This window comes from Melanostigma gelatinosum, assembly GCF_949748355.1.
Source record: "Melanostigma gelatinosum genome assembly, chromosome: 10".
NCBI classification, from domain to species: domain Eukaryota; kingdom Metazoa; phylum Chordata; class Actinopteri; order Perciformes; family Zoarcidae; genus Melanostigma; species Melanostigma gelatinosum.
Window position 1 is genome coordinate 24,961,091 of NC_136643.1, and position 12,434 is coordinate 24,973,524.

Genomic DNA, 12,434 nt, shown 5'->3' on the forward strand with positions numbered 1-12,434 from the left:
TTCTTCCACATTTAGAGGACGACTCATTTATTCTCACACTCACCAATGCACCGTACTCGTATGAACATCTCTCAAAGTCCCTTAAACCTACTATATTACAGTCCACTTCACAAATAACATCTACACAGCATATTTATTTCTATGCAATTGAAAATGACTTCATTATTGGACCATTTAAGGAATTGTTCTCAAACTGTTCCTGTTTGTGAGAGAAGATTGCCATCAAGTAGGGTGTGTTCACTTGTTACTTCCTCGAAAGTTAAACTTCAGAGAAAACTATTGAGACCAACAAGACTGGGTTTACTCGTTTACATGTGTCGTAGTTCGTGCTGCAGGTTTGACCCTTCATGAAATAATTTCCATCATTGGAGGAAATCTATGCCAAAGTTCAACATGACAATCCTGTTGATACAGACAGGCAGTGTGTATATCTTCATCTGTCATAGTTACGGTTACTGACTTGTGTGATGGTGTGTTAGGGTCATAGGAGGTCAAATATATTCATTACGGAGCATGGGGAGAGGGTAATAATACAAAATGAACTGAAGAGATTAAAGTTGTAAAAAGTGAAAATGTGTTTGTTCTCAGAGATAAAGTTGCAAATTTCATAAAATAACAGACTGAGCATTCAATAAAACATCTTCGTATCTCGCTTAGAGGCAACATTCAGATGACGGCTGGTGTTACTACGGTTTTGCGATCAACAATTTTGAAAAGGAGTCACTACAGACCCTTTACACTTATAAATACCTTCTGATTGCTTTATTGTAGGATACAAAATAATGTAAATAAAGAAAATACACTGACAAAGATCAAAGACAGAATGTAAATACAGTTTACACATCATGTTGAATCCACACAATCTCTCTCTGTCGTTTCCGTGTTGGAGCGTTTAGCGCTGGTTGTGTTGAAGCGATGATGAAACACTGATGAGCTCTGACTGATGTCTGTCAGATAAAGAGTGCTGGAGGAAGTATTCACATCCTTCACTGAAGTAAAAGTACTGATATCACTCTCTCTTTGATAAACCTCCACAACAAGGAAACGTCCTGCACTCACTGAAGTAAAAACATTTATCACATATAATTATTATTATTAATGTGCATGACACAGTTTACAGCTGTCGGTGTTGAAGGTTGTGCTAAGAAATGTGTCACAAACATTCAAAATAGAGTAGAAGTATAAAGTTGCATTAAATGTGAATAATCTAGTGAAGTACCTTGAATTTGTATATAAGTACAAGTCTTCAGTAAATGCACTCGCTCACACAACGGCGGATGTTTATTCTCTTTATTTCATATTTTTCTTTGGGTCCATTCTGGAATTAGCTGCACACAACTTGTTTCAACCATCGTGAAGAAAACCAGATAAATACTGAGAGGATTTAGTTCTCACGCATGTTGTTTGAAGATAAAAAGTTTTCTTTACCACTTCTCTTTTCTTTCTGAGATACTGCTTCAGTTTTCTTCCCTAAAAATACGACGAAGTGAAGAACACCTTCTTTGTTCTGGTGTGTGTGTGTGTGTGTGTGTGTGTGTGTGTGTGTGTGTGTGTGTGTGTGTGTGTAATCATGAACATGAATAAAATCGTATAAAATGTTCCTCGAGTCTCTTACGATCTCTTCTTGTGTTTATCATCTTATTCAACGTATGTAATGTATCTCAGACTCTGCTAGGTGTTCCTGTAGTTTTATTATTCATGCATTTATTTGTTCGCTTTGATGTCATTAAGAGTCAGAAATGTATTTTTGAATCAAGATTAGAGGAGATCTTCAGCACGCAAGTGTTCATGTGACTGCTGTTAAACGGATGTTGAACTTAAAAAACAGTTGCAGTGGTGAATGATGAAGAAAAAGATAAATTATTTTGAAAGTCGTGACTTATAAGCAACAAGAGTTTCTTCATTTCATGCAGTGTGTGCTGCAGAGCTGACCTGCTATGAAATAGATGTTATCCTCGAGAGCGATGGAGGAATTACACGTCCATGAATATGATGAACCTGACGACTCGAGCCCTTCCACCAATGGGACAGGTGAGAATGTGAACAGATGAGTGCTGTTTATTGTATTGATGACTGTGTTCATGGTCTTCTCTGTGTTCAGGTCCCAGGAGCTCAAAGTTGAAGAGCAGATCTGATGGAGCTGTTTTTCTGTCTCTGGGGCTGCTGAGTGTTTTCCTGCTGGCTCGACTCATCAGCTTCTTTGTCTACCGTGAGTCTGATCTTCATCCAAGTCTTCACTTGAGATCTACAGCAGCGTTAATCTGCTCTGAAAGATGTTTTACCTAAATGTCTATCTGCATCCTGGCTCCTCTGTGACGCTTTTCTTTTTATTGACTTTTCATCTTTTGTTCTTTGTCCTTGAATCACTTTTTAAATATGTTTTTAAAAGCACCACAGAATAGAGTGAAACACTGACCTTGTGAAGCACTTCTTTTGTAATTATATTAGTTATGAATATTAATTTATCCACCCCACAGCATCATGTAGATACATTTCTCTGGTCGATGAAGAGCGTCGCCATTTACCAACTTTTAAATTGACACGAAACCATGTTTGAATTCAGGTTGTTTGTCATTTCAACATTTACTCAGTATTATTATGTTTACTGGGAAGATGATGGGATGTGATTGTAGATATACTATAACAGTGTTTAGATTTATTATATCTTTATCTTACAAGACAATTATTTCTTCCATTTCATATTTTCTGAAATGTTGTGTAAATATGCAAATGAGGCATTATCTAATATTTGTTAGTGAATTCAGGAGAAATCTACAGATTCAAATAGAGTGTTTTTATTTTTATGTTTTCTCTCCACGAGTCTAAAAAGAAGCAAAGTAGCTCAAAGGTTTTGCCCGTCGCATCACCTTAAATTACCACCAGTATGAATACATGAATACACCAGTATGATACATGAATACACCAGTATGATACATGAATACACCAGTATGAATACATGAATACACCAGTATGATACATGAATACACCAGTATGATACATGAATACACCAGTATGATACACGAATACACCAGTATGATAACATGAATACAGTATGATACATGAATACACCAGTATGATACATGAATACACCAGTATGATACATGAATACACCAGTATGAATACATGAATACACCAGTATGATAACATGAATACAGTATGATACATGAATACACCAGTATGATACATGAATACACCAGTATGATACATGAATACACCAGTATGATACATGAATACACCAGTATGAACACATGAATACACCAGTATGATACATGAATACACCAGTATGAATACACCAGTATGATACATGAATACACCAGTATGAATACACCAGTATGATACATGAATACACCAGTATGAACACATGAATACACCAGTATGATACATGAATACACCAGTATGATACATGAATACACCAGTATGATACATGAATACACCAGCATGATACATGAATACACCAGTATGAAACATGAATACACCAGTATGAATACACCAGTATGATACATGAATACACCAGTATGAACACATGAATACACCAGTATGATACATGAATACACCAGTATGAACACATGAATACACCAGCATGATACATGAATACACCAGTATGATACATGAATACACCAGTATGAATACACCAGTATGATACATGAATACACCAGTATGAATACATGAATACACCAGTATGAACACATGAATACACCAGTATGATACATGAATACACCAGTATGAACACATGAGGTTTTATGGTCTTGATTTATTCCAGACCGGGCCAGTGAAGACAAGCTGTCCTCTGTGTCTGAAGAGAGAGACCTGCTGAACGCCAGCCTCACTAATCTGATGGAAGAGATGGACAGACGTCAGCGTTTGTCCACTAATCTGATGGAAGAGATGGACAGACGTCAGCGTTTGTGCAATCAGAGTGAGTGCTTGTCTCTGTAAACTGTATTTACAGTCTGTTCGTCCTGTCCAAATAACTTTATTTAAACATGAATTATGTACAAGGCATCTTTTCCAAGTGATGGTAGCATCTATTTTATAGCTAAAGCCAGAGTTTTAGTTTTAAATGTTTTAAATGTGTCCTCTGCATCTTCAATTCAACTGTTCTTCAAAAGTCCTAATTTTGAAAGACGTTCTGGTCCTTTCATGATTCTGATCATCTTCAGAACAAGTCGTACATGTGATAAACATTCAGTGCAATATTAAAGTCATAGAAAGGGTTAGGACCATACAAGTGTTTCTGCCTCCTCCTTATTGTATGTATAATATCTATCATAATTACCATAATTTATAGTTTTGTTTTCTTATTGCTCATTTTATTGGTTGTTATTGTTTTGTTTTATTATTATTTGACACATGTACATCTAAATATTTACTTTTTGGGGAATTTCAGGTTACACATTACTTTTGCCACCAAGTATTTATTTTTCCTTCTTTTTCTTCTCTTTTTAAATACATTGCCTACTTTTTGTTCAGATGTGATGAAGAAATAAATCTGTAAGTAATCAGTCATTTGATCCAATCAGTAGTTGTTCTGATAGTCGAGTGTGAGGAGTCACTACAGACCCTTCAGATGAGGCCGAGGGAGGAAAGTTTCAAGTTATTTATTGTTATGTGCACAACAACTACAGAGAAGCAATGTTTGCAATGAAAACCTTAATCTCAGTCTCCCGACAACAATTATCAATAAATATGTATTTTAAAAAATCACGCAAGCAAAAATGGATGTATGAGACATAAAATAGTTCAGAAGTTCCAATAAAGGGATAAAATATAACATCTATGAAATTAAATGATGTATTTGTGGAAGATAATAATTGCAAGATGCATAAACGTTGATGTAAACAGGTATTTAGTTCATTTCTCTGTGTGATGAGAAGTAATGAATCTTATATACAGAGATGTAGAACAGTAAGTTAAAGTAAAGTGATGTGTGTCGTAGTGATGCGCTCCACAGCTCAACAGTTCAGAGGTCTCAGCAGGAAGTCAACAACAACACAACGGCTTCATTTTAAAGACGTGGTTCTCGTCTGATCTTTATTGGTTTATGTTTGCATCATTTTTACAGAGAAAACGTGTCCTGAAGGATGGTTGAGGTTCAGTAGTTCCTGTTATCGTCTCTCTACACGGGCTGCTTCCTGGAAGGAGAGCAGAAAGGTCTGCAGAGACAAAGGAGCAGATCTGGTGATCATAGACTCGCTTCAAGAAGAGGTAGTGTGAAATTATATATATATTTATCTTTAGTGTTTCCAGATGACAACCTCTGCGTTTGACAAGTGAAGCCAAAGCTTCATGTGTTAAAGCTGCATTCTCTCTAGTGTCCACCAGGGGGCGACTCCTCTGGTTGTATAGAAGTCTATAGAAAATGACTCTACTTCTCTCTTGATTTATTACACATTTGTATCAACAAATAAACTATCATGTAGTATAATAACAATAATTATTATGATTATTATTATAATAATATATATTGTTTTATGTTTAAATGGGTAATTCTACACAATGAGTACCTATACTGTTGTTTTAAGTACATTTTGATTTTGATACTTTAGCACTTTTACTTAAATACAATTCTGAATGGAGTACTTTCACTGAGTATTGTAGTATTTCTACTTTTATTTGAATAAAGATATGAGTACGTCTTCCACCACTGACCACGTCTGCTCCTTTTTCACCACGCTGCACTTTAATGGTTTTATTGTTCAAATACTTTTTATTCTGGAATATATTTTTTGTTTTTATTTCATGGGTATTCATGCCCTCCAGTCTTTTCTTCTTCTCTTTTACTCTGCTTGTATTCTGTATATTAGTCGATACAGATGTGGACATAACATCCTGATGTATTATTTACTGTATATCAGCTGTAATGATTACATTAAAATAACATGCCATCTTTGAGCTAGTACGATTTATAAGTGAATTATTATCAGAGTGTTCGGATGGATCACTCTAAACTGCATTAATAATATGTCTACAAATTAAATATATATATATTTAAACAGACTTTCTGTCCTTTTAATCTTGAACAGGAATTCCTCTCAAGCATCGTCACAGATCACTCTTGGATTGGTTTGAGTGACGGAGACGACGAGGGCACCTGGAAATGGGTTGATGGAACTCCACTGACTGAAGCGTAAGACACACAACAATGTTCATATTTGAAGATACACACAACTATTGCTGCATAATAATAAGTTATTATTCGAGCAAAAGTCCCTCAATAATTATTACCAAAATCTGACTGAGCGGAAACATTGTTTTGCAAGTGTTGCTGCTCTGCACGGAGAATTAAAGTAATTTGGTTAGAAGATAAAAAATCCTCGTTTTTATTTTACTCGCGAAACTTAAAAGCTGCATTATTAAATGTTTTGAATAATCACCTCCTAGGTACTGGAGCCTTGATGAACCTAATAACGGTGGAGGAAATCCACAGTTTGGTGAAGAGGACTGTGCTGAAATTAAAAATGGCAGGAACGCAGAAAGAAACTGGAATGATCTGCGGTGTGATGACCCTCGGCATTGGATCTGTGAAAATCTGGCTTAATATTTCAAGGTTCAAGGGTTCAAGGATCATTTATTGTCATTATTAAACACAGAGATGCTCAATGAAATGAAGTTGTAGCACATTTATAACACAACAAACACAACAAAACACAAACAGCTGTACATTCCTGTCGTGCATTTATTGAATTTGCATCATAAGCAACAAAAACAATTCTCTGGTCAGATAATACGGCCGACATCTTCACATTAAAAATTCAACATGAGGAGAAAACATTGTCCATCAACTGTGACTGTGTTTGAGCAGCAAGCATCACGATGTGAACACAGAGTCCACCTCCTCTGGTCCCTCCAGAGTCCTGCTCTCTGTCCTGCTGTCCACCCGTCAAGTATTACATCTGTCAACATGTTATTATGATTCTGCAAAAGGCTTTAAATGGTGTGTGTGTGATATAAAGAGAGCATGTAAAGGGTTGGAGGTCAGGTATCAAGTTCTCCGTGTGACTGTTTTGTGTAAATCAGCTGCTTTGTACCAGGAAGATGAACCACAGGAAGCTGTGATCTTCATCTGTATACATGTGCTGATGACTGTAAAGAATTAAAGCTGCATATTATACTGAATAGATACTATAATGAAGCTTGAGCCTGAAATGCACTTATTAGGGTAATAAAGTTGACTTCAGCTGTTTTCTTCCACATTTAGAGGACGACTCATTTATTCTCACACTCACCAATGCACCGTACTCGTATGAACATCTCTCAAAGTCCCTTAAACCTACTATATTACAGTCCACTTCACAAATAACATCTACACAGCATATTTATTTCTATGCAATTGAAAATGACTTCATTATTGGACCATTTAAGGAATTGTTCTCAAACTGTTCCTGTTTGTGAGAGAAGATTGCCATCAAGTAGGGTGTGTTCACTTGTTACTTCCTCGAAAGTTAAACTTCAGAGAAAACTATTGAGACCAACAAGACTGGGTTTAGTCGTTTACATGTGTCGTAGTTCGTGCTGCAGGTTTGACCCTTCATGAAATAATTTCCATCATTGGAGGAAATCTATGCCAAAGTTCAACATGACAATCCTGTTGATACAGACAGGCAGTGTGTATATCTTCATCTGTCATTGTTACGGTTACTGACTTGTGTGATGGTGTGTTAGGGTCATAGGAGGTCAAATATATTCATGACGGAGCATGGGGAGAGGGTAATAATACAAAATGAACTGAAGAGATTAAAGTAGTAAAAAGTGAAAATGTGTTTGTTCTCAGAGATAAAGTTGTAAATTTCATAAAATAACAGACTGAGCATTCAATAAAACATATTCGTATCTCGCTTAGTGGCAAAATTCAGATGACGGCTGGTGTTACTACGGTTTTGCGATGAACTATTTTTTTTATTTTCTTGTAAATTGTTGACTTTATCATTTCAAAGAATATTCAAGGGGTCTTTTTGCAATGAAATTTTTTTTTTTCTCATAGATTTACGACTTTCATCCTGAAATTTCGGAGTTATTTCTCTGAATATTCGCCCCTCCCCTGACTCTGTATTTATTTTTTACGTTGTTGTTTTTAACTACAATGGCTCGAATAGGTTGTCCTACATTTGTCTGTCTTGTTTCATTTTGCTCCTTTAAAGGAACAGTTTGTAGGATTTATTGCGATTTGGCAGAAATATAATATTTATAACTATGTTGTCACTCGTGTAAAATCACCTGAAACTAAGAATTGTTGTGTTTGTTAGCTTAGAATGAGTCCTTCATATCTACATAAGGAGCTTTGACTCTTCACAGAGTCCGCCATGTTTCTACGGCAGCCCAGAACGGACAAACCAAACCCTGACTCTAGAGAGACTTTCATGTTTTTAAGTTACTTGAAGTTGTTCCATGGCAGTGAAACGAGGCAGTAGTAAGGTACAGACGTTCTACGTAACTGTACTCAAACTGGGTGTTCGGGTTACATCCTACTGAGAGCGCCTAGGGCGTATTCGTACAAGGCTCTCAGAAAGACAAGAATTACCGAAATTAACGACTCAGCTACGGGGTGAGATAACAGGCCGAAGGTATTTTCCTGACACTTCTGTGGGACACTCATCCCCGAAGACTGGTCGGACTACTGACGGAGTTACCGCCGTGCTGGGTGCGATTCTGCCCTTTTTTCTGTTGGGCAGGACCCGCTCACGCTACACACTTCTTTACTCTTTACCACTTCTCTTTACCACTTCTCTTTTCTTCCGAAGACTGCTTAAGTTTTTTCCAGAAAGATATGATGAAATGAAGAAGACCTTCCTGAAAATGATTCTGAAATGTCAACTTTTGTGTGTTTATGATCAGCAGCGGACAGCTTCCACATTTCAGGCAAGAAAAAGACAGATTTTATGTATTTTAGGTGAGTTGACTTCATCAGGTTTCATCTTTTCATTTATTAAAGGATGACATTACAGGTGAAGCAACTTAAAAACACAGTTGTTCTGGTGTGTGTGTGTGTGTGTGTGTGTGTGTGTGTAATCATGAACATGAATAAAATCGTATAAAATGTTCCTCGAGTCTCGTAAGATCTCTTCTTGTGTTTATCATCTTATTCGATACATTCTTCAGTAAACCTTGGTCGTCTTTGATCTCCCTGAATTCCTCACAGCCGTCCTGCTGTCTTTGTCTTCAGGTTCAGACAGGATGTCACTTCACTGTCATGCTGTTAGGCCTCTTATTAAAGCTGCATAGAGAGAGCTTTACAGGATCAGTAAACTATCCATATTATTCTCCTTCAGTAAGTTGATGTCTGAGATTGGCACGCTGCTTCCAGTCTTGAGATAATGATTTCAAAGTTTTTCATATAAATAAATGTCTGTTGAGTCACTTTCTATCTCTGAAAGACTGTTTGATCTCTGGAATGTGAATACGCACCTGCAGTTACCACTTATGGCCACAGGTGTCGCTAAAGAGAACAAAACACATCTTCGAAATTGTAACTTACAGTTTTTCATGTTAAATATTTGTCTTTTAATGTTCCGCAAAAGAGCAAGTTAGCATTTCACAAAATGTATCTCAGACTCTGCTAGGTGTTCCTGTAGTTTTATTATTCATGCATTTATTTGTTCGCTTTGAGGTCATTAAGAGTCAGAAATGGATTTTTGAATCCAGATTAGAGGAGATCTTCAGCACGCAAGTGTTCATGTGACTGCTGTTAAACAGATTCAGTTTCAGTGGTGAATCATGATGAAGATTTTGTTTTTCCAGCATCTTGGAAAGTCATGACTTCCTCTTTTTCTAAAATAGATTATAACCAACAAGAGTTTCTTCATTTCATGCAGTGTGTGCTGCAGAGCTGACCTGCTATGAAATAGATGTTATCCTCGAGAGCGATGGAGGAATTACACGTCCATGAATATGATGAACCTGACGACTCGAGCCCTTCCACCAATGGGACAGGTGAGAATGTGAACAGATGAGTGCTGTTTATTGTATTGATGACTGTGTTCATGGTCTTCTCTGTGTTCAGGTCCCAGGAGCTCAAAGTTGAAGAGCAGATCTGATGGAGCTGTTTTTCTGTCTCTGGGGCTGCTGAGTGTTTTCCTGCTGGCTCGACTCATCAGCTTCTTTGTCTACCGTGAGTCTGATCTTCATCCAAGTCTTCACTTGAGCTCTACAGCAGCGTTAATCTGCTCTGAAAGATGTTTTACCTAAATGTCTATCTGCATCCTGGCTCCTCTGTGACGCTTTTCTTTTTATTGACTTTTCATCTTTTGTTCTTTGTCCTTGAATCACTTTTTAAATATGTTTTTAAAAGCACCACAGAATAGAGTGAAACACTGACCTGGTGAAGCACTTCTTTTGTAATTATATTAGTTATGAATATTAATTTCTCTGTCCTACAGCATCATGTAGATACACTTCTCTGGTCGATGAAGAGCGTCGCCTTTCACCAACTTTTAAATTGACACGAAACCATGTTTGAATTCAGGTTGTTTGTCATGAATAAACCAGTATGAATACATGAATACACCAGTATGAATACATGAATACACCAGTATGAACACATTAATACACCAGTATGAATACATGAATACACCAGTATGAATACATGAATACACCAGTATGATACATGAATACACCAGCATGATACATGAATACACCAGTATAAAAACATGAATACACCAGTATGAACACATGAATACACCAGTATGATACATGAATACACCAGCATGAACACATGAATACACCAGTATGACACATGAATACACCAGTATGATACATGAATACACCAGTATGATACATGAATACACCAGTATGAACACATGAATACACCAGTATGATACATGAATACACCAGCATGATACATGAATACACCAGTATGAATACATGAATACACCAGTATGACACATGAATACACCAGTATGATACATGAATACACCAGTATGAACACATGAATACGCCAGCATGATACATGAATACACCAGTATGAATACATGAATACACCAGTATGATACATGAATACACCAGTATGACACATGAATACACCAGTATGATACATGAATACACCAGTATGAACACATGAATACACCAGTATGAATACATGAATACACCAGTATGAACACATGAATACACCAGTATGATACATGAATACACCAGTATGATACATGAATACACCAGTATGAAAACATGAATACAACAGTATGAACACATGAATACACCAGTATGATACATGAATACACCAGTATGATACATGAATACACCAGTATGAAAACATGAATACACCAGTATGAACACATGAATACACCAGTATGAATACATGAATACACCAGTATGAACACATGAATACACCAGTATGATACATGAATACACCAGTATGATACATGAATACACCAGTATGAAAACATGAATACACCAGTATGAACACATGAATACACCAGTATGATACATGAATACACCAGTATGAAAACATGAATACACCAGTATGAACACATGAATACACCAGTATGATACATGAATACACCAGTATGATACATGAATACACCAGTATGAAAACATGAATACACCAGTATGAACACATGAATACACCAGTATGAATACATGAATACACCAGTATGAACACATGAATACACCAGTATGATACATGAATACACCAGTATGATACATGAATACACCAGTATGAAAACATGAATACACCAGTATGAACACATGAATACACCAGTATGATACATGAATACACCAGTATGATACATGAATACACCAGTATGAAAACATGAATACACCAGTATGAACACATGAATACACCAGTATGATACATGAATACACCAGTATGATACATGAATACACCAGCATGATACATGAATACACCAGTATGATACATGAGGTGTTATGATCTTGATTTGTTCCAGACCATAACTCAGTGGGTGGATCAGCTGCAGATCTGTCCACTGTCAAAGCCAACCTGACTGAGCGTCTCCGGGCCAGTGAAGACAAGCTGTCCTCTGTGTCTGAAGAGAGAGACCTGCTGAACGCCAGCCTCACTAATCTGATGGAAGAGATGGACAGACGTCAGCGTGAACATGAATACACCAGTATGATACATGATGTGTTATTATCTTCATTTATTCCAGACCGGGCCAGTGAAGACAAGCTGTCCTCTGTGTCTGAAGAGAGAGACCTGCTGAACGCCAGCCTCACTAATCTGACGGAAGAGATGGACAGACGTCAGCGTTGGTGCAATCAGAGTGAGTCCTTTTCTCTGTAAACTATTTTTAAAAATTTTTAAATACATTGCCTACTTTTTGTTCTGATGTGATGAAGAAATAAATCTGTAAGTAATGTGGAAGATAATAATTGCAAGATGCATAAACTTTGATGTAAACAGGTATTTAGTTCGTTTCTCTGTGTGATGAGAAGTAATGAATCTTATATACAGAGATGTAGAACAGTAAGTTAAAGTAAAGTGA

General features: G+C 36.7%; 1 protein-coding gene across 1 annotated transcript; it reads left to right on the top strand.

The window, feature by feature from the left end:
- Positions 1 to 9,817: 9,817 nt before the first annotated feature.
- LOC306783567 (uncharacterized protein) lies at positions 9,818 to 12,232 on the top strand (the record flags this gene model as incomplete). Its single annotated transcript, XM_079277275.1, has 4 exons — positions 9,818 to 9,927; positions 9,998 to 10,105; positions 11,877 to 12,035; positions 12,099 to 12,232. The coding sequence occupies exons 1-4, from the start codon at positions 9,843 to 9,845 to the stop codon at positions 12,230 to 12,232; spliced, it is 486 nt and encodes a 161-aa protein (XP_079133401.1). The 5' UTR covers positions 9,818 to 9,842.
- Between the last annotated feature and the right edge of the window lie 202 nt (positions 12,233 to 12,434).